General features: G+C 37.3%; 4 protein-coding genes across 4 annotated transcripts; 2 read left to right on the forward strand and 2 right to left on the reverse strand.

Annotated features, from left to right (window-relative positions):
• The first annotated feature begins 929 nt into the window (after positions 1-929).
• On the forward strand, positions 930-3,669 carry LOC133872277 (protein ALUMINUM SENSITIVE 3). The gene is made up of 3 exons (XM_062309754.1): positions 930-1,361; positions 2,739-2,984; positions 3,108-3,669. Exons 1-3 carry the CDS (start codon positions 1,128-1,130, stop codon positions 3,420-3,422), a joined length of 795 nt encoding a protein of 264 aa, XP_062165738.1. The 5' UTR covers positions 930-1,127; the 3' UTR covers positions 3,423-3,669.
• Positions 3,670-5,498: 1,829 nt separating this feature from the next.
• LOC133873335 (pathogenesis-related protein 1C) lies at positions 5,499-6,152 on the reverse strand. The gene has a single exon (XM_062311054.1). The coding sequence runs from the start codon at positions 6,150-6,152 to the stop codon at positions 5,499-5,501; it is 654 nt and encodes a 217-aa protein (XP_062167038.1).
• A 2,897-nt stretch (positions 6,153-9,049) lies between these two features.
• LOC133872933 (uncharacterized) lies at positions 9,050-13,441 on the forward strand. Its single transcript, XM_062310599.1, has 4 exons — positions 9,050-9,190; positions 9,338-9,513; positions 11,571-11,769; positions 12,308-13,441. Exons 1-4 carry the CDS (start codon positions 9,112-9,114, stop codon positions 12,529-12,531), a joined length of 678 nt encoding a protein of 225 aa, XP_062166583.1. The 5' UTR covers positions 9,050-9,111; the 3' UTR covers positions 12,532-13,441.
• On the reverse strand, positions 12,574-21,283 carry LOC133872934 (uncharacterized). Its single transcript, XM_062310600.1, has 5 exons — positions 20,908-21,283; positions 14,813-14,891; positions 14,624-14,711; positions 14,360-14,487; positions 12,574-14,266 (listed from the first exon to the last, which is right to left on the reverse strand). Exons 1-4 carry the CDS (start codon positions 21,145-21,147, stop codon positions 14,394-14,396), a joined length of 501 nt encoding a protein of 166 aa, XP_062166584.1. The 5' UTR covers positions 21,148-21,283; the 3' UTR covers positions 12,574-14,266; positions 14,360-14,393.
• Between the last annotated feature and the right edge of the window lie 822 nt (positions 21,284-22,105).

The following is a 22,105-nucleotide window of genomic DNA, read 5'->3' on the forward strand; positions in this document are numbered from 1 at the left end:
CGGAACCTCATCCGTCCCAAAATAAGGACAAGTAGTACACAACTTGGTGGTCGGTTTTTAACTCATTGTCTGATTACGCTTTTTCATTTTAAATTTCAAATATTAATAAATTACTTAAAACACATAATACTTAAAAAAAATTCTTTTTCATCTTTTTATTACCTTAAAACTATTTTTCAAACCAAAAAAAAATATATATCAACAAGTAAATAACCTAAAAGTGTATTAAACAATAAACACCCGTAATTTGTTTTGGTTTTATATGATGTTTCATGGGATTAATTCTGTTAGTTGTATTATTTATCGCATCCGAGTTGTGTGTACAAATACTGTAAAAATATTAAACGGCCCAAATGTAACCAAAGAAATCTTTTATTTTTTATTTTTTTTTGTTTCCTCAAACCACAATGTTGTGCTGTTTCAGAAGCACACGGAATTCCCTCGCCTCAAGCAAAAATTTACGAACAAAGGAGAATCCAATTTAGAGGATGATTTTACGACTCGGGCGACGTCAATTTAGGCAAAAAGAAACACGTGAGCGAAAGAATTAATTGCATGAATCAACCCTTATTATTATTATTATTTTTACAAACTTTTATTGATTAAAAAATCAATTTTTTACTTTACATCATCTCAATTATATGATTGTATATAACAATGTATTAAATAACACTAAAAACTTTTAATATAGATTTTAAGAAATGCCAAAATTTGAGCAGAATTCATTAGGAGCCATGTGGGCTGATGGAGTCAGTTAATTTTGTTTCTGTGCAAATTAATGAGCATGTCATCACAAAAAGGATCCAATGACTGTAAAATTATCAATTTTTTACACCAACTCAAAATTAAAAAATTTTAAATATAGCAATTAAATTTTAAATTAGATATTAAAATATAAATTACTTAATCAGCAGCTGCTGAAATATCATGTGCATAGCAGTACGGCACAAATTCTTCAATTCCTTCCTCAAATAGTAAGAAACTCCACGAGATGGTTCAGTCTCAGAAGCACCGTTTTTGTTAACCAACTTACCTCTCTTATAACCACCACGCGTATACGCAGAAGCACCAATCCATTGCCACCGAGCGTAGGAGCTCAGCAACTTGCTTTCTGGGGCGCTTTCACAATGGATTTTTCATGGTTGCTGGACTTTTCCAGGGGCATGGTAAAGCCGGTGGCCGCCACCGCGGTGGTGCTCTTGGCCGTGCTCCTGTCGTACTTGCAGAAGTTGGGGTTGGAGGGAGAGATGGTTTACTCGATTCTCAGGGCCTTTCTTCAGCTCTCTGTTATTGGGTTTGTTCTACAGTTCATTTTCAGTCAGGAGAATATTGGGTGGATCATTCTGGCGTACCTTTTCATGGTTCGTCTTTCTTCTCCACTTTTTTGTTTTATAATTAACTAATCAGTTAATCACGTTTCATTCTATCATCTGTGTTTGCTTTTTGAGAATGATTACTTGATTTCTATCTTGAACAAATCTTTTTCTTGGATAACTCCTCTAGAAAAAAGATTTCTGGGGGGTGCGCTGAAATCATTTTCCCATCTTTACAGACTTCTTTTGGCAGAGGATTGATTGGTTGAAATAAAAGTTTGTGGGGTTTTTTTTTTGTTTTTTTATTACTAATTTCCCACCTAGTCAAATGTAGAATTCTGAAAGTTCGCCAAGTTTTAGCCGGATATGAACGGGTCCTATTTTTATTGTTGTTCTGTTCTGTTTTTGTTTTCCTGATAGTTGTTTGTTCAATTTCCACAAATTCATTGAATGATTCACATACTATTCTTGGATTCTTTGCTGAAAATGTTGTAAATCTTAATCTGGACATCCTTTTGTGGATAACGATGACACCCATTGAAGTGGATTCTTCACCTAACATTTGTTTTCTTCCTTCCCGTGTAATTCTGGTCAGGGTTATCTGGATCTGAATAAATTTATATCTTCCTATCAGTTTAAGCTTTTAGGATAAATGGTGATTTAATTGGAGTTTCAGGTTTCTTGCGATGATTGGTCTTTCCTTCCCGTTGTTGTCCACGTGTTTGGCTATTAGTTGTCACACGTGAGGGAGCGTGAGTCCCGCATCTCCTAGATTTCCTTCAATTGAACACTTTATAATTCATGGTATCCCCTCATCTCTCAAAGTGTTTTCTGAGAGTGTCAATGGGCCCATAGATATTTCATGTGTCGAGCCTCACTTATTAAAAGGAAGTCTGAGCCCACACGTGAGGGAGAGTGTTAAAGTATTGATTAAGTGATTAAATTTACCTCTTCCTATCAACTTAAGCTTTTGAGACAAGTGATAATTTAACATTTATAAAGTCCTACCTCTATTGGCTTCAATTTATAATTTATGATAACTGAGGAATAGTTTGGGGGAAGGGAGCAGATAAAGTGTACTTTACCCATATTATCTTACTTCTAGAATAAATCCATCAACTCAATCCACAAGTTTAAGCTTAGCTACCACTCGCCTTGTCGAACCATCAGAGCTGATACTATTGCTGGGGAGATTTACTCTTTAGGGAGTTCTTTAGATGAGACTATAATATAACATATTAGGACACCACGTAACCAAAATGCTTAGGCTAATAGATTTGCACCCAATTTTCTTATGATATGTTTCTAATGTGGGACTTATTGTTTCTGTTGGTGCTGATTTCTCCACTGCCATAACTAGCTGAATATGGTTTGAGTCACTCAAAAGCCATTGTTAGTGATACTATTATGTTGTTCCCTTTGCAGGTCTCTGTTGCCGGTTATACTGCCGGTCAGCGAGCTAAACATGTCCCTCGAGGGAAGTATGTCGCCGGAGCTTCCATTCTGGCTGGAACTGCAGTGACTATGTTCCTGCTGCTTGCACTAAATGTATTCCCTTTCACTCCACGCTACATCATCCCTGTCGCAGGTATGATGGTTGGGAATGCAATGACAGTGACTGGGGTAACCATGAAAAGACTTCGAGATGACATCAGAACACAAATGAACCTGGTTAGTCACTGGGTCGATGAGAAATAAATTCCACCATATTTTCCCCCTTCTCATTTAGATTTTCCAATAAGCTGTAAATAAATTTCCATTTTTCATTTGGATTGTTGTGTGGTCTTTTTGCAGGTGGAGACAGCATTGGCTCTTGGTGCAACCCCGCGTCAAGCAACACTTCAGCAAGTAAAAAGGGCTCTGGTTATTTCACTCTCTCCAGTGTTGGACAATGCCAAAACTGTAGGTCTCATCTCACTTCCTGGTGCAATGACTGGACTTATAATGGGAGGAGCTTCCCCTCTGGAGGCCATTCAGCTACAGATTGTGGTAATGAACATGCTTATTGGTGCATCAACCATTAGCAGCATCATGTCTACATACCTTTGTTGGCCTGCCTTCTTCACCAAAGCTTTCCAGTTAGAAGCCAAGGTCTTCTATGCCGAATGAGTTTCGTTTAGTTTTTCTCTGAATGCTCAGCGCCAGTACCCTCTAGATTTGAACAGAAATGATGTGTGAATTGTGGGAGAAGCAAGCATCGACCACTGAGGTTTCTACTAGCTAGGTTCCATCAAATACGATAAGTGTATGATATGTATTAAGTTACTCTGTTTTGTGATAATTAATTTTCCATGAATGTTCAAATGTAAATTTTTTTAGCACTTTTCCAGGCTGAATTGCAGGGTGGTTTGTTTTCTGTTTTGTGTTTTCTCTCCTCAAAACAAAAATATTATCAAACAACATAAATACGAAGAAAAAAAAAACGTTTATCACCTTTATGTAATATCAAAACACGTTTTCAAACCAAAAAAAAAAAAAAACACTTCTCAAAACACATCAACATATAAAGCCGTTATTTTTTATCTGTATCAGCAATCATTCTCTTCTTTATCCAATTATGTAGATAGTCCAGAAAACTCTTATTTATCGAATGATTCTTCATCCTTAACAGAAACAAACACGCTCAAAGTTGCATATTTTTTATTGCATTTGCCTCCTTTTAGAACAATTGGGAAGAGAATATATTCACTTCGATTCAACACAATCTTGTCTAGTGATCTTGTATTGGGATTTTTGCTCTGTTTCTGTACTCCATTCTCCAGGGAAGGCCATTTGGCAAAAGATTCCAAGTGGTAAAGGTACAGAGTTGATGATGCAATTGATTGTTGGCAGAGGCGGAACCAGGCATTAGCTGTGGCCTTTGGGGCTACAGCCCCACAGAATTTTAAAAAATGTCCTTAAAATATGTAGTGTTTATAAGATGGACCCTAAAAAATTAAAGGAGAACTTTATTTATTCACGGTGTTTCGAAACTTTTACAATCATATCCTTTAAGTTTAAAAAGTTGTAATATTAAGTTTTCATGTTTTAAAAGTTTGCAATGTCACTTCTACCGGTAGAATTTAGAATTAAATCAAACGGTTAATAGTTGAAATGTTCCTTATATACTCTCGTAAAACTTATAAAAATAAAATAAAATTACCCTAATTAAATAATTAAAAAAAAATGGAACAGCTTGACCCACGGCTCGTCGTGGGTTAGTCGTGGAGCAATTTTTTTTTAAAAAAAAAAGGGGTATCTTGGGTATTTTTGGGTCCTCTATTAGGATTTTTAAATACGAGAATTCGACATTGCAACTTCTTAAACTTTAAGGGTATGATTGCAAATTTATGGTTCCGTCTCGTAGTTGTTGGCCCACATGAGGTCTATGCAGTGTGGATCCGGATTTGGAGCAATTTGCTACCAAAATTAATATTAATCTGAGTAATAAATGTGAGAGAGTTTTTATGACGGCTACCTACCTAATTAGGTGGACAAGCCGTCCGAACTTGCTTAAACATGTAAGTTCCATAAAAGCTCTCTCACATTTACTGTCCGAATTCAGGCTATAAAATTACTAAAATCTCCATCCCCGGGTTAGTGAAAATCCTTTTTCTTTCTTTCTCTTCCCCTGCTTTGTCAACTGGCACAGGAGTTATATTTAGATTTTTAATTACATCTTCTCCTCCCCCAGTTCCCTTCGCCCGAGCCCCCATCATTTTTCCCCTGATTCAACCGGACAACCACAAGTTATCCCTAAATTAAACCTGAACAACTACATTTCATCCCCTAAAGAAAATGTGAATACGGTTATTAACCGACCGCATTTTCACCCCTAACAAACATACAGCAAAGGAACCATTACATAAACAATATTTCTTCCTGATCCGAGTTTCATCCTGCCTAACTTGGAGTTAATCCGGCTAAATTCAATAGATACTGTCATATATACTGACACCAACAATTTATATTATCCTTCTTTTCTTTTCTTTTTTTCCTTCTTTTGATTAGTAAAATAAGTCTGATTAGCCTTATGATTAAGAGGGAATCAGTAAACCATCTTAATTGGTTTTTATATTACATATGAAAATTCTATAAGCATGAAAAAAAAAGAAAAGAAAAAAAGTCTGGAAATTATATAATAACACCATAATTTGGCCACCCAACCTGTATACTCTGTTTTAACTCGTAAGAAATCCACTAATCTTAACCAGATGGCGCAGCAGTTCCAAATGGGCTCTCGTTAATGTAATTCCCAGGCGGATCATACACACAAATAACAAACAATCCTCCGTTCAAACACTTCTTGCGCGCGCATCCTATCCGCGACGTGTCCCTCCACACAATCTGCGTGTAATGGCCGCACATTTGGCCCGGAGCGCATTCGTTGGTGTGTGGATTATAGTACCTGTGCTCCCTAATCCACGACTGAACCGCCTCCGTCGCCGTCCAGTGGTCGTACTTTCCCCAGAACAGGTTCTCGCCGTACGGGCCGTAGGAGTGGATCATCTGGCAGTCCAGGAAGCGCTTGTTGGCCCAGCGGCGCGCGTAGCGGGCAAGCTTTCTGCTCCACTTCAGGATTGGCTCGTTGAAATGCCTCCTCACATTGTTGTGGGCGTGGAGGAACTCCCGCCGTACCGAGAGGTGGTGCCTCTGCGCTAGGAACCGTTTGTTGGGTGGTGTTGTTGTTGTTGTTATGTTGGCATTGACAGGTGCATTGCTGCGTGCTGGATTGAATCGGCTGGTTTCATGTTGTTGGGTGTTGGGTTTCTTCCATTGTGAACGTTGTTGCGCCGAGGCGGCCAGGAAGAGAAGGGAGGTGGACAGAATTATGGCGAGGAGGACTCGTGCTTCCGGCATTGGTGTTGTTTTTCCTTTGTTGGGTTTCTTTGTTTCTGGTGGCGTTCTTGCCTGCTTTCTTTTGGCTGCTCTCGTTATCCGAGAGCAGCGGCAAGGAGGGGATGAGGAAGGAAAAAGTCTTTTATTTGATTTACCTTCTAAAATAACCCTATTATTAAACAAAATGAGTAATGCTACATATCATACCCATGTCCCTCTTGTATCCCTCTAAAAATGAGGTGGCTTTTAAAATTACCATTGAGCTTGTGATTGATCAAAATTCAATTTTGATCACATGGTGATTTTAAAAGCCACATCACTTTTAGAGGGACACAAGAGGAACATGGGTATGACGTTTAGAATTACTCAAACAAAATCTACCATTCCAAGCCACTTTTTTCTGCTCAGAATTAGGTTTACCGTTTACCTCGTATTGGTAAATTTATCATATTAGCTGTCACTAAACATATCATAAATCAAGTTTGGATGAAAAAAATTTCTTACAGTATAATGTGAAACTGTTTTGTTAGAGAAATCTGCTCTATTTCTCTGATTAATAAATAAAAATATTATAACTTTATTAAAAAAAAAAAAAAATCCTCCCTCTACCTTTTTTTTTTTTTTTTTTTTTTTTGTAGATACTATATTATATTTCAAAAAATTTCCTTAATAATTGTTAGAATATATGAAAAATATATTATATTTTTTGTATATTCCATATTTGATTACAATTAACCTGTAAATAAAGAATATTTCAATATTAACTAAATATGAAATAAACAAAAAAAATATATATTTATATTTTCCATATATCTAAAAATAATCAAATTTAGTTGTCCATTATAGTTTTTCTCCAATTTATTTAGAGAGTAATGCTAAAACTCTTACCTCCATCTCATTCAAAGGTCTGCCACATCAGGGTCTGCCACATTAGCATGATAAGATAATATCTTATCATAAAATTAAGGTATTGTTGTAATGCAAATTCATCAAATTAAGATGGTGACAATTTCATTCACTGTAAATGCATGGGCATTTCTGTAATTTTGACCGAGAAATAAAAAAGGGTAAAGGCTAAATTTGAAGTTGCTTAAAGAGGGAAGACCACTCACAAGGGTGCCGCAGTTTTTGGTCGTCCACAGGTAATTCAAGAAATAATAATAGTAAGAATCATAACAAAAATGAGATGGAATTATAATTATGCATAACTATTTAGTGTAAGATATTATTTATCGTTAATTATGTGAATAAAAGTTTACAATCCAAAGACATGGATCATTGTTCTACATCAATTAGCTAGAGATTGCTATTAAAATGTTAATGGAACCTATACTTTGTGAAAAACGTATAATTCGTAAAAAAAAATAATAATAATAATTTAATGAGTATGTCAATAACGAGGCAATTACAATTTGCTGAAGAATATTTTAGAATTGATTATTTTATTATATAGTACATCAAATTATTTCTTCAATTTAGAGTAGGTTTGAACCATTTTAAATATACAAAACTTTAAATAAAAAAAATAATAATTTAATTTCAAGAAATTAAAATCACTAGACGATGATAGTTTGCAAAAGAAAAAAGAAAAAAAAAAAAGTAGTGGTAATCTTGAAAGTTTTCTAAAATGAAGATATTTATTCTGATATTGATGGTTTAAATTTATTTTCAAAAAAAAAAAAAAAAAGTCTTAACTTAAGTTTTACAAATAGAAAAAAGTACTCCAAATGATGTACTAAACTATATATATAGAAAAAAAAAAAAAAATCTTTTTCAAATGTATCTCTTACATAATTTTATTGACAGTACTTGCACAAATAAGATTTTCAAAAGTATAATTGATAAAATCCTACTTAAGAAGCTAAGATTGACAATTTTACGAGAAAGATTAAGTGGATTTGCCATATAATTAATTCAAAATGAGATATTTAAAAAACTTGAATATAAAAAATTAATTAGTAATTTTGCATCCCAAAAAGTGAGAAAAATGATTTTAAATAAAAAAAAATTATAATATAGAAATTTAAATAAATGTTATTTAATTAATATTTAAATATAATAAAATATCACACTTTAAATTTATTACATTAGGCTTCAAAATCTATCTTCACATCCCTGAATATTAAACTACAAAATGGAATAATCTTTTCCACCTTATTTATTTCTTCATATCCCACAAAGATTATTGATACTTTGGTATGACAAGAAAGCAAATCGTGAAAAAACAGGCAATGTCTTTGTTTGAGTGAGATTCTCCATAATTGGAAACTCATGCCCTCTTTTTTTAAGTAGGGCTTAGTGAGATGCTCCCGGCCCGAATAGAGGGCCCATCCAAAAGGCCTTTATGGTCGGATAGTTTTTCTTTCACAATTTTTGTACACGTTTTTATTTTTTCATTTTCATTTTGGATCGAGAGTTACAGTAATTAGTTGTTTAAATTGCTAGTAATTTTATGTGAGAAAGCTCGTATTAAACTCACGTGCTTAAATAAATTTTGACCTGCCCGACCATCTATCAAACCGGTGAATTCCATGCAAACTCTCTCGATTTTGAGTAGCGTGGATTCCAATCTCCCCCTTTTTGGGCAAGATTGCTGTTAGTCCATGCATAAATGGTCCAGATGCAAGGAGCACGTACACACGAGGAGTTGAGGACGATGATACCAAAGCTTTTCCGTCTTCAACTGGCAACTGCCAATGGGTCCCAAGTTAACTTCCTGACTCGGGATGGTTCCGGACCGGTCCGGGCCAGCACGTTGACTCCACTCGTCCAGAATACCAACCAAATCAAGCCACGAAACCACTTGGGATTGTGTCCCAGCCCACGTGGCAGAATCCTTCAGTGTTGCGCAATGCGCATCCCGCGTACCATAGACGCCACCCCCGTCCAAAAACGCCCAGCGAGAACGGATTCCCAAGTGCTTTTCGGATTCCCAAGAATTAAACCACTCAAGTCAAATCAAGAACAAACTAATCTCGCTATGTCGATTAGGTACCTGCTGAGTTCTAGGGTTTGTTCTGTTTTTCTCGTCTGCTCCGTCTTCCTCAGCTGCTTTCCAGGTAAAACTTTCTCGGCAACCAAACAGAGAGCTAATTAATATTATTTATTGAATTTACAAGATGAGATATAGTTCCAATCAGGAGCTACGGGAAGTTATATTTAACTTGTCTAATTATGGCTGCTCGGTGACGGCGTCGTTTTCTCAGGATTGGTTATATCGGGGGCTGTTACACTGAAATCCATGGAGATTTTCAAAACCCACGAGTGGCTCCACGAAAAACCAACGGTTTATTTCAGGTGTCAAGGGGAGAACAAGACGGTACTGCCAGATGTGAAGGAAGTGCGTGTCTTGTATAATTTCAAGGGTGAAGAGTCTTGGCAGGTTTGAACCTTGTTTTTTGTGTGGGTAAAAGCTGTTCCTTTTTGAGTCAAATATGATCCTTGTTGATGAACGTGTATGGGTTGTCTTGGAATGCTTTTCAAAAGGGTTTTGATGTGTTATTGTGAAATGATGCTAGCAGTTTAATGATATAGTTTCGAACAACCTAGTTGTTGTTGTAGATTTGGGAAATTATGTAGGCAATGGAAGGAACCTAGTTAAGAAAGTTAAATTTTGCTTGTCTAGGAGCTGTTACAGTTCAATTTAATGTTCTACATAACTCACACGATGGGTGCCTTTTGTTGCTTCATGCACTCTGAAAATTGGAGTAAAGCAGGGATATGTCTGCTGAAAAATGGTCTGATTCTGGTTTTATGGAAACGAGGGACAACTGCTCTTGAAATTTTCATTAGATGGATAATTGCTAGCAACAGAGATGGTTTTTTATGTTTTGTGATGACTAAAACCTTCACAGCTATCATATTTTTAGTAATTCAGGTTGACTGCATTTGAACTGATTCTTGTTTGCGTGTGCTCTATTGAGAAAAAAGAGAAAACGAAAGGTGTGTGCGTGTGAAGTTCTTTCAACTTGGACAGTTTGAGAACTACTCAAAATTTAGATATTGATAAAACACATGTAAGAGCATTTCCATCAGCTTCCCAACCATTTTCCCTAAATATAGGAAACAAAACCACTTTTTTCTTCCCTCTCAAAAAATATCCCACCGCAACTTTCCAATACTTTTCCCAATAACATTAAAATATTATTTTTAATTTTTTTTCTTCATTTATTTTCTTCTCTCTCTCGTTGTCTCCGTCTTCTTGCTCTCTCGTCTTCTCCGTCATGGTGGCCATGGTGAGTGTTGCAGAGATTTCGGTTTCGGGGTTTGGGAATGTTAGATCGTTACTTATGATTTTTCGATCTCAACTGCTGGTGTGAGTCAAAAAGAAAAATGAGCTTTTGTCGACCGGAGCAATCAACCGGTCTCAACTGCTGGTTCAAGCTCAGAGGAAATCAACACTCTTAGCCACTTCTTTCCCCTCAATCCTCTTCTCATATCTCTTCAAACCCGCGGTCTCCAATACACCATTGCAATTTCATATATCCAACCAAAACTCCAAACAGGTATTTGTTTTCCAGCTGTTGGGGTCAAAGTTTCAGTTCCTTCTGCTCTCAAATTGGTTGAGAGATTGGTTTTGGAAAGGATTTTTCATTTGGGTATAGGCTGAATTACGAGAATTTCAGGAGTTGTGAGGATAATGGATGCGGGTTTGTAAGGTTTCAAGGTTTTGTAGGTAGATTGAGGAGCTTCACTAGTGAATTGAATCAGGAGTCTATGGAGTATAATGTTTTTATTGTCGGAGCTTCACTAGTAAACTTCATTCAAAGCATTTTTTTTGGGGTCTGGTTCGAGTTCTCTCTCTGCTGGAGGCAGAGGAAGAAGAACCCACTCTGGATCTGTCCTCTCTCATCACAACCCTCCAGCAAGAACTCTCATCCCAACCCTCCAGCAAGAACTCTCATCCGAATCCATCTTCAGTGAAGAAGAAGAAGTAGAAAAAAGGATGAAAAAGAAGCAGGATGGCCATGGACCAGGAAGAAGAACGGATGGCCATGGACGAAGAAGAAGAAGAATGGATGAAGAAAAGGAAAGGAACGTCAACGAAGAAGAAGAAATGAGCGTGAAAAGATGTGTGAGGAGAGAGATTTAGTTTTTTTATGATTATAATAATGTGTTGGGAAGCCCTGTTCATTTCCCATGGAACATAAAATTTTAGGGAAGCTGATGTGAGTGGCTTTTTGTGACTTTCTTAAAATTTTCCCCAAAATTTAGAGAACAGACCCCCTCTAGGGAAGCTGCTGGGAATGCTCTAAGTGAATCTGCCCATGTGAGCTTCACTTTAGTTGGTTCTTTGAGTAATATGCTATTTCTTTGTAACTAAAAACACATGGAACTTTAGCTTCCCTCAAATAGTTTCTTGGATCATCAATTCCATTTGATTGACCAAGTGTGAGAGTCTTTAGTGCTGCTAATGAAATTATATTCTTTTTGCCCCAGCCTCTGACAGATTTTCCAATTAAAAAGTGCAAGCGATGTGGGTTTTACGAGGAGGATAACTTAAGCTCAGATGACATATTTGAAGAGTGGGAATTTTGTCCTAGTGACTTCAGTATTCCTGATGGGAAATATGTCCGAATCAAGGACAAGGAATTTAATGCTACTTTTTTGTGTCCGGAGTGCCTTCCTTTTGCAAATGGTGAGTGCCTTCTTACTTTCATTCTTGAAATCCCTTTTGCTGTATTTCTTGCTATTGCTCTACACCTTATGTTAAGGGTTAGTTTAGGAGTATTTGGTACCTTTGGACATTTTATGGAAATTATCATCCCATTTTATGTCTTCTTTTTTTTTTTTTTGCCCTTTTTGTTTGTGACTTCATTCTAGAAGAGGGTTTTATGCCTTCAAATGTTATGTAAATAAAATGGAATGACCCTGCAATTTCTTGGACATCCATACAAGTTCCAGTCAGTACCATTACGGGGCTAAAATGACTATTTGGATACAAGTCATAACATTGGATAGGTAGGGATCGAGGGAGTGTTTTGGGAAATCAAATTAATTGTTCGTTGATCTCCTGAATGCTACTTTTTTCATTGTAATAAGTAAAACTTATTATTTCAATGTGTTTGCATAAGCACCTGTCTGCTTGACATGTCTGTAACTAGGACCGGATTACGTTATATTTAGTCCAAATAATAGTTACAAATTTGTTATCTACATTTTCTACATTTTTGCAGCTTCCAATTCTGCATCTGACTCGCATGAGGGAGGAAAGGGAATGCATGTTGCTGTAATCATATTGATCTGTGTTGTGGTCTCAACTGTATCTATTCTCGGAGTAGTGGCTGCATATAAATACTGGCAAAAGAAGAAGAGGGAACAAGATCAGGCTCGGTTTCTGAAGTTGTTTGAAGACGGGGACGACATTGAGGATGAATTGGGCCTTGGCACTGTAATATGATAAATAATATAACTTGGCTACCACTTGTACAGCGCGTTGATCTTACATCAATTTTGCATATTGAAAGGAAAAACAAAAATTGTGGACTTCGTGCCAGTCTTACAGTTCAAATGAGAAAAAAAAAAAAAGAGAGTTTATTCTTAAGTGAGAGATGTATCCCATTGTAAAAATAATCAGCAATCTCCCTTCCACGGATTTACATGCTTTTGCTCTCTAGTTTTCTACTCACCATGTGTTTTTTTGATTTTCCCGAAACAGGCAAGGCCAGTAGCCGAAGATACTTTCAAAGAGTCTCATCTCATCCAGATTGTAACCATACTGTATTCTGGGCTCTTGCCTACAGAAATCATGGAACTCTTCCTCTTCTCCATATGCATCCCAAGGACAATAATCACAAACGGACCGGTTTTCTCCATCTTCATGATAACTGAAATAAGTGTGATGCTGTTCTTCACCATGAGAGAAGTCTTCCATCTTCCCCAAACTACTGCCACATCCAATGTCCTGAGTATCATCCTCGAGGGAGAAAAAATTCTCTCCCAGACAGTCGCTAAAGCGACTCGGCCAATTCCAATTGCCGTTGTAAGCCAGCTGCTCTTCCTCATAAACCTCCTCAGTTGGTTCATTCTCTTCCCAGGGTCTGCTTGCAAAATCAACCTCGTCCATCCCATATAGTGAAGACATGAGATCACAAATTCCCTCTTGGAAAGGATCATTGGGGTCGAAAACAGGACAGCGATAGAGATCTTCATAATTGCCAGGAGTACCAGGGCTGCCACCAAACAGAGCACGTCGATATTCGGCAAGTTCTTGGTCGTACGTGTCCGTCATTGCAAATGTATCTTCTTTCCAACTCTTTCTTCAAACTCAGTTATACACTCTCCTTTTGCAACTTAAGCATTCCCCTTCATTGAAATGTTCTTTTGAATTAGAAGTGTTGTAGATTTGGGAAGGGCAGGGGGATGTTAAAACCACTTATATGCTGTGGAAAGAGGTAGGAAAGTGAATTCACTTTCTGCAGTGACAAAGTAGAGGTGGCTCAAAATCTATCACTTTCCACCATTGATGAGAGATTCCATTCACAAAATGACCATTAATTCGATCACCTACCTAGAGAGGCTTCTTGAATTCGAATCTCTTTTGGGAAGAAAAGCAGCAAAAAAGATGGGCATCAGAAAATGGGTTGCCAGAGCATCATATGCAAGTTCTTTCACTAGGTCACCCAGAAGTAACAGCTTCCACTTTGGAAAAGTTTGAAGCTTTCGGCCTCACAGTCCTCCGTGGATGAGAGAGAGAGAGAGAGAGAGAGAGAGTCTTTCTATACTAATGAACTCATTGAATCGCTCAGGAAAAAAAAAACCTCATTGAATTATTCTGTGAGATACAATACAGGAAAACATTAGAACAAGCAGGTATACTGCTCTGAAGTTTTGTACAAGATTATGATTAGTAGTTTTAGTGATCGCGAGAGAGCAAACAATTTAACTTGATTCTGATATTTGAGAATTCTTTTAAATATCATGCGAATCTGCCAGCAAAGGAATTGAGGAAGAAGCAAATGGTTTTCCTCTCGCCAAAAGCTACTAGACCAGCAATACCAAGCAGTTTGCCTTCTATGCATTGGAGCATCAAAAGCCTTCCAAACTTTCTTTTCTTGATTGCAAGACTTCTCCTCATCAAAGGGGACCAGGATGTTCAACCCCTGCTGCTATAATAAAGTATATTGATCCATTGGCTGACACACAGAGTCCTCATCATTTACTACTACAAATCTTAATTACATTAGACTAATAATTATATACAAAGGAAGATAAAGGTGGAGGGTTACCTTAAGCATTTTAAGCAGTGAAGTGCAATATATTCTAAGTAAAACCAGAGGAGCTCGTTGAACGCTTGAAGTTATCCAACTCCTTTGAATGGGAACCATAAATTGCTTTAATGGTGTCCCTACAAAAACTGCATCCAAGACAACTTAGGCAGGCTGTTACAAGAGGCAGTACAAATAATGGAGTTTCATGATATTATTTATCTAGGACAGAGAAATATTAAATTCCACAATGCTTAATGGGTGAGAAGGAGATTATTAGTAAACCTGCAAGCCTCTTTGTTAAACTTCTTCTTGTTAATTCCAAACAATGATTCGAATACATCTGGCTCCACACGACAAAAGTATGGACGATCTGCCAGAGGAAAAAACAGAAAATGATAGTTCACAGGGACCATATCGAGTAAGAATTCGAAGACAGGAACTGCTGAAGATCTTGCCCAAGAAGATGCTCACCATTGTAAATGGAGCACGTTCGTGTGCCTTTATCAAAGTGTATACACCATCCATCAGGACCTATTAAGCTCCTATAGAGCTGATATTTACAAACATTAATACCAAGGATGAAAAAAAACTCGTTAGATTCAGAACCAATTGCACAAAATAAAACAATCAGAAGAAGACGCATAAAGCATGCTTCTCAAGACTGGGTGGATGTCTTATGCACAGTGGACAGCATACTTACACAGCAACCATCATCTCAACCTAGGATTCTAATGATTTTTTGATCTTAGAATTGGCAGCGCACACATAAAAAATTATTAACAAGGAAGAGAAGAAGAAGCAAAAATCAAGACCCAAGAATTTAACGTGGTTTGGCAAGATTGCATACGTCCATAGGTAGTAACAAAAATGTTTCTTTTTAGCTAGTATCAAGGAAAAATACAATGAACTCTCTCCCTCTCTTCTTCTTCACTAGTGTCTCCAATCAACCGATACAGACTAACAAACAATTCTCCTTTTGCTACAACCAATGCTCCTTTAACAACTTTTAATTTGTAGTTTTCTCCAGAAAATTTGTAACTATCTTCATTAAATTTTCCCAACGTCAGAAAGTTTTTTCATAAATTAGACACGTGTTGAACACTCATAATAATACAGGTACACGAAACATAGTAATTCTGACATCACTAATTCCATATAGACACACCACTACATGGGCGATAAGTGTAAAAATAATCTCTATATGGTGCCATATAAAAAGTTGTAGCAGTGTGTAAAATCCAATGGTGTTTCAATTTTTCATAAGAAATCACAGACATTACTTCACCATCTTCAAATGATTTTCCTTCTTCCCCCAAATTACCATGGTATTTTGAACTCTTTGGCACATCAATTCTGGGTTTCTCCTGATTTGTATCTTGAAGTTTACAATCTTAACGGAAGTATCCCTTTTTCACCACAGTTCCAGCACACTCTCTTTTTCTTCCCTCTTGAATTTAACTTGGAAAACTTTCTCCCACTCTCACTAATCTGCTAACACTAATCTCTGTAAGCAGATCTGCCTCTAACTGTCATTACATCACTAGAAGAATTTCCACTATTGATTCTACGAGATTCATTAACAAGCAATCGGTTAATTGTAGAATCAAAGTTGAGATCAATCGTGTTACTCACAAACATAATTATACCATCCCACGAGTCTAGCATAAAACAAATTAGAATTGTAATTCGCTCTTCTTAATCCAAATTGACTCCAATAGTAATCAATTTACTGACAAGGGCATTGAACTCATTCAAGTGCTCCTGAAATGAGGAACTCTCTTTCATTCTCAGATTGTACAGGTTTCTCCAGAGATGGATCCGGTTTAACATTGATTTTCCTTCATAAATAGAGTGCAGCTTATACCAGATGCCTTTAGCAGTCTTTTTCTCAGCCATGTTGAACATAACTAAATCATTTACTGCCAAAAAATGAAATTTTGTAGAACTTGAACTAGCCATTAAAAATGCGCAAATTGAAGATCAAGATAATTTTCTTGTGCGAAAAGCAACAACACAACCTTAAGTTCTAATACCACTATTAGAATTTGTAGCACATGCACAAGAAAAATATCATCAAAGAAGGAAAAGAAGAACAAGGAAAAATCAAGACACAAGAATTTAATGTGGTTTGGCAAGATTGCCGAAGTCCACAAGCAGCAACAATGATGTTTCTTTATCACTAGTATCAAGGAAAAATACAATGAGCCTTCCTTCCTCTCTCTTCTTATGAAATCTCAAACTACCTCTAGGATACCATATGTGTATGTAAACCTGTTGACATAAGCTTATTTATAGGCAAAGATAATCCTCTCCTATGAAAACTAAGATTTACAATAAAGAACGAATTACTCATAATCCTACCAAAATATGCATTAGAATTTCTAATCCTGAAACTATCAGGATTCTAACATTGTACTATAGGATTAACCAATAGCATTGTAGTTATGCTGTTACACACTCAATGTCAACACTGAACTAAGTACAGATTTGGATAAATGTATTAGCGTGTAAGCTCGATATACATAATTGTACCCCCCTTCTTTCTGCCTGGAGGGCTTTAGCTTTGAACAATCATTTAACCAACACAGTACCAATGTCTGTCTATCTATGTGGTCCTGTTCGAATACTGATGGAGTCCCAAGCTAACCCACGTACTTGATTGTTGTAGTGGCAGCAACTTGTCTCAACTGCTATTAGTAGTGGCAGCAAAGCAGCCCATGGCCCATGATCTTCACGTGGAGGAGGTTGAGGAAAGTTAGTGTTAGTGGGTTAATAGAAGTTATATTGTAATAGGTTAGTATAAGTTATATTCAGTAGTAATGGGCAGTTACATGCATTAACTTAATGGGTAATTATATTTCATATAGTGGTCGTGTGTTAGTAGCTCTAGTATAAAACAAGGTCTAGATTGTAGAGAATAGAGAATTGAATATTGTATTGACATTTGTCATTTGTGGTTTGTATCCAACCCTAAGTGGATTCATTTGTGGTCTCTCTTACCCGAAAGGAGTTCATTATCTATCAAATATCTTTAATTCTGTTCAAATTATCAAGAGTTCCTATCAACTTGGTATCAAAACCAACGCAACCAGCCCATGGCCATGTACGAAGAAATTGAAGCGTTCTTTGATAAGCTAGAAGAAAGGTTCTGTGAATTCCAGCGTAGATTTTCTCAACCCTTAAATCAAGAGCAAACAAACAAAAGAATTGTTTCTTCTCCGCGACCCAGTTCCAAAGAGCATGTTCTCAGCAACCCCGTTCAAAGGAGTTTGTCTTGTGGTTCAAAGAAAACAAAAGAAAATTGGTTTGAGAAGAAGTCATTGGGTCAACATACGAGAAGACAAAGAAGAGTGGGTTGTACCGAAAACCATGAGCCCCCCACCCATTGCATCACTGAGCCAACCGTAGAAGATATGTTGTGGATCCAGAAGCTTCTAAGATTGCTTACTTTAAAGGCTTCTTTACAGGGGCATTCGTAAATGGAGAGAGAGATATTTCTCTAATATAAAGCTCTTAAATTCCCCTCATCAATTTCCACACATGAACCTTGAGGACAAAGTTCCTCCTCAAGGGAGGGCGAATGATGGAGTCCCAAGCTAACCCACGTAGTTGATTGTTGTAGTGGCAGCAACTTGTCTCAACTGCTATTAGTAGTGGCAGCAAAGCGGCCCATGGCCCATGATCTTCACGTGGAGGAGGTTGAGGAAAGTTAGTGTTAGTGGGTTAATAGAAGTTATATTGTAGTATAAGTTATATTCAGTAGTAATGGGCAGTTACATGCATTAACTTAATGGGTAGTTATATTTCATATAGTGGTCGTGTGTTAGTAGCTCTAGTATAAAACAAGGTCTAGATTGTAGAGAATGGAGAATTGAATATTGTATTGACATTTGTCATTTGTGGTTTGTATCCAACCCTAAGTGGATTCATTTGTGGTCTCTCCTACCCGAAAGGAGTTCATTATATATATATATATATATTTTTTGATAAGTAAGAGAAATATCATTAAAAAGCGCAAAGCGCAATCAAGTACACAGGAAGTATACAAGAAAGGCATCTAGGAAGAAAAAGAAAACAATACAAGGAAATCATTAAAACTAAACGATAAAGGTGCGAGGAACGCCGCCGCCCAAGAGTACAAAGAATGAAAGAAAAAGGAAATGAGTTCCTCAATAGATCTTTCTTTGTCCTCAAACTGCCTATCATTGCGTTCCCTCCACAAGCACCACAAAAGGCAACAAGGGACCATCTTCCACACAGCTGCACTCTGAGAACGACCACCCGTCCACCAGCAAGCGAATAAATCTACCACCCGAAGAGGCATAACCCAAGACAAACTGAAGCGACTAAAGATGGCATTCCATAGAGCGCGTGCAACCTCGCAATGGAGAAGAAGGTGATCCACCGACTCCCCATTCATTTTGCATATGCAACATCTATCAATCACAATGACACGCTTCTTTCTGAGATTGTCCAAAGTGAGGATCTTCCCTTGCACTGCCATCCAAGCAAAGAAAGCCACTTTCAAGGGAACCTTGGTCCGCCAAATACTTTTCCAGGAAAAATGAATAGCCTCTTTGCAAACAAGAGCCTTATAGAAAGATCTAACATCAAAATTCCATTTGTGAAAAGGAGCCCACCAGAGCTAATCTACCCCATCACAATTCACTCTGGTTGAGTACAACAAGGAGAAAAAAGAAGCCAAAACATCCACCTCCCAGTCGTGGGCCGCTCGGAAGAAGCTAACGTCCCACTGATAGGACCCGCTCACCACAACTAAATGGTCTGCAACATGTGCGTCCTTGTCACACGCAATGTCGTACAAAACTGGGAAGGCTTCCTTAAGAGGCACCTCACCACACCACACATCATCCCAAAAACGAATCCTATATCCATTTCCCATAATAAGTCTAGAATAGCTGCAAAACAACTTCCACCCCTTCCTAATATTCTTCCATAACCCCACTCCATGAGACCCAGGGGGGTCTAAAGAACACCAACCATCCCAAGTAGATCCGAACTTTGCATCCACAACAGATTTCCACCAAGCCTCTCTCTCATGGGCATAGCGCCACAGCCACTTCCCTAACAGAGCCATATTGAAAATCCTCAAATTTCTGATACCCAGACCACCACTAGAAATAGGAGAGCAAACCTTGGCCCAATTAACCAAATGAAACTTAAATTCTTCACCTATGCCACCCCACAAGAAATCCCGATGCAACTTCTCAATACGATTAGCAACACTGGAAGGAATAGGGAAAAGGGATAGAAAGTACGTAGGAAGATTAGAAAGAGTGCTTTTTATAAAAGTTACTTTGCCACCCTTTGACAAATACAACCGCTTCTAGCTAGCCAACCGCCTCTCAATCTTGCCAACTACCTCATCCCAGCTAGACTTATTCTTAAAAGGGGCCCCCAACGGAAGACCAAGGAACTTTAACGGAAGAGAAGAAACTCCACAACCCAAAATGCCAGCAAGTTCATCCATGTTATCCACAAGACCCACAGGAACCAAAACTGACTTATCCAAATTAATCTTCAATCCTGAAACAGCTTCAAAGGACAGTAAAAACATACGAAGATAGAGAAGATGTTCAGGACTAGCCCCGCAAAAGACTAAAGCATCGTCTGCAAAAAGCAAATGAGAAATATTAATCACTCCATTGCTACTAGAGCCCACAGAGAACCCAGAGAGAAAGCCCCTTTGAACAGTAACAAAGAACAACTTGCTGAAGGCCTCCATCACAATGACAAACAAAAGAGGCGACAGAGGATCACCCTGTCTAAGACCACGAGAGCTGCCAAAAAAACCAGCAGGGGTGCCATTCACCAAAACCGAGAAGCGCACCGAAGAAATACAATGCGCTATCCAAGAACACCATCTCTCCCCGAAACCACATCTTCTCAACATATACAATAAGAAATCCCAATTAACATGATCATAAGCCTTCTCAATATCCAGTTTACAGAGCAACCCTGGTTCACCAGATTTGATGCGACTATCCAGGCACTCATTAGCTATAAGAACAGAATCAAGAATTTGCCTTCCTTTCACAAAAGCATTTTGGAGATTCGAAATAATCTTCTCCACAACCTTTCTGAGCCTATTAGCAAGAACTTTGGCAATGATCTTGTACACACCACTTACAAGACTAATAAGCCGAATTATCTATCAAATATCTTTAATTCTGTTCAAATTATCAAGAGTTCCTATCAAATACTTGGCTCTCTTTTTTAGTAATATCATGAAATTCTGACATTAAAATAAAAAAAGAGAAAGAAAAGGGTCATAATAGTATTGACTGAATGCAGTTAAAAGTTAAGGCGGAAAGCACATGTCAGTATCTCAATCGATCATTCGGGAGACCTCTCGATTCGAAACGAAGAAACGTACAATGTTTAAATTAGTCGAATATGTATGTTGTTAAACAAAATATCTCATACATTTGCGGAAAACTAGAATTCTAACTTCAGTAAATCTACATTCACAGAACCACTTCCTATCAATAAGCCGGGTTCATATTTTCATTATGTCAGATATATTCAGAGCAAAACCAACTTACCTCAATGTCACGAGGGTCACTGAATACTTCTTCAGGGGTGATAAAGGAGGGACCTTTGTCCAGTTTGCAGCAGGCCCCACAGCCCTCCACGCATCGCCACAACGGCTCGTTCCTGCGGCGGCCGAAGCCGACACTGCTCGGGCTTTGCTTTGCCTCGGCTTTCGTCCTCGCCGTCTTCTGTGTTCGGCGTGCCACCAAGCACACGGTGCTCCAAGGGGACAGTGATATAGCGTTAGCCATTCTGGCCTTGGGTGAGGACCGAATAGTTTGGTGGTCGTTTTAAAGATATGTTTTTCTTTGCTAGTTTATTGTAAGCTTTTAGCGGAACTGGGATATTATGATGTTTAAGGTTTTCTCTATCTCTTGTAGGAAGACTCAAGACTGCACTTAAAAGGGAAAAATCTGCTGCACACACTATTACTTTTATATATTCTTGAAGTGTACTGTTTACAGTGCTACTGAAAATTACTGTTTGAATTCAAAATTCAAGAGTAAACTTAGGAGAGAAATGTTGAAATAAGACTCTGTGTAAACAAAACTTCATGTGGTAAACAAAAATGATATTAAACTTGTGTTTGAAATTTTAATGGAAACCGCAGGCGAACCAACCCCAAGGCATTGCGGATGTTTTGGCTACTCTATGTGGCCAATTTTGGGGTGGTCAAGCCACCTAGAATTTTTTTTTTAATATTTATATATTGAATAAATCTTACTTATAATCTCTGAATTTTCATCATTTTTACAATTAAGTACTCAAACTTTAAAAAGTGTCAATTTAGAATATTCATCTTTCATTTTTTTTTTTTTTCAATTTCAATCCTCTATTAGAATTTTCTGTTAAATTCTATCAAAATTTTCAAAATGCCCCTCCAAAAAAATTACAAGGATTTAGGTGTCGGTCATAATTTAAAGGAATTTGCAAAAATACCCATGCTTGAATCTTTTTTGAAATTTTTTATAATTTTTTTTTAAAAAAAAAAAAAAACGGGTGTTATGAAAATTTGATAGGATTTAACGAAAAATTTTAACAGGGGATTGAAATTGAAAAAAAAAATGAAAGATAAACACCCTAAATTGACAATTTTTTAAGTTTTAAATAGTTAATTACAAAAGTGATGAAAGATCATGGGTTATAAGTAAAGTTTTCTCTTATATATTTATATTTGTTAATTTTTTTTACTTTTTATGTTTGTTTTAG

This window comes from Alnus glutinosa, chromosome 7 (assembly GCF_958979055.1).
Source record: "Alnus glutinosa chromosome 7, dhAlnGlut1.1, whole genome shotgun sequence".
NCBI classification, from domain to species: Eukaryota; Viridiplantae; Streptophyta; class Magnoliopsida; order Fagales; family Betulaceae; genus Alnus; species Alnus glutinosa.

Bases quoted from the DNA above. Each gene is read 5' to 3' on its own strand.
- LOC133872277 (XM_062309754.1), top strand. From the start codon at position 1,128: ATGGATTTTTCATGGTTGCTGGACTTTTCCAGGGGCATGGTAAAGCCG. The intron at 1,362-2,738 runs GTTCGTCTTTCT...TTCCCTTTGCAG, and splicing joins TTCTGGCGTACCTTTTCATG to GTCTCTGTTGCCGGTTATAC. The intron at 2,985-3,107 runs GTTAGTCACTGG...GTCTTTTTGCAG, and splicing joins TCAGAACACAAATGAACCTG to GTGGAGACAGCATTGGCTCT.
- LOC133873335 (XM_062311054.1), bottom strand. From the start codon at position 6,152: ATGCCGGAAGCACGAGTCCTCCTCGCCATAATTCTGTCCACCTCCCTT.
- LOC133872933 (XM_062310599.1), top strand. From the start codon at position 9,112: ATGTCGATTAGGTACCTGCTGAGTTCTAGGGTTTGTTCTGTTTTTCTC. The intron at 9,514-11,570 runs GTTTGAACCTTG...TTTTTGCCCCAG, and splicing joins AGGGTGAAGAGTCTTGGCAG to CCTCTGACAGATTTTCCAAT. The intron at 11,770-12,307 runs GTGAGTGCCTTC...ACATTTTTGCAG, and splicing joins GTGCCTTCCTTTTGCAAATG to CTTCCAATTCTGCATCTGAC.
- LOC133872934 (XM_062310600.1), bottom strand. From the start codon at position 21,147: ATGGCTAACGCTATATCACTGTCCCCTTGGAGCACCGTGTGCTTGGTG. The intron at 14,712-14,812 runs GTGAGCATCTTC...TTCCTCTGGCAG, and splicing joins AACGTGCTCCATTTACAATG to ATCGTCCATACTTTTGTCGT. The intron at 14,488-14,623 runs GTTTACTAATAA...TCTTGGATGCAG, and splicing joins TTTAACAAAGAGGCTTGCAG to TTTTTGTAGGGACACCATTA.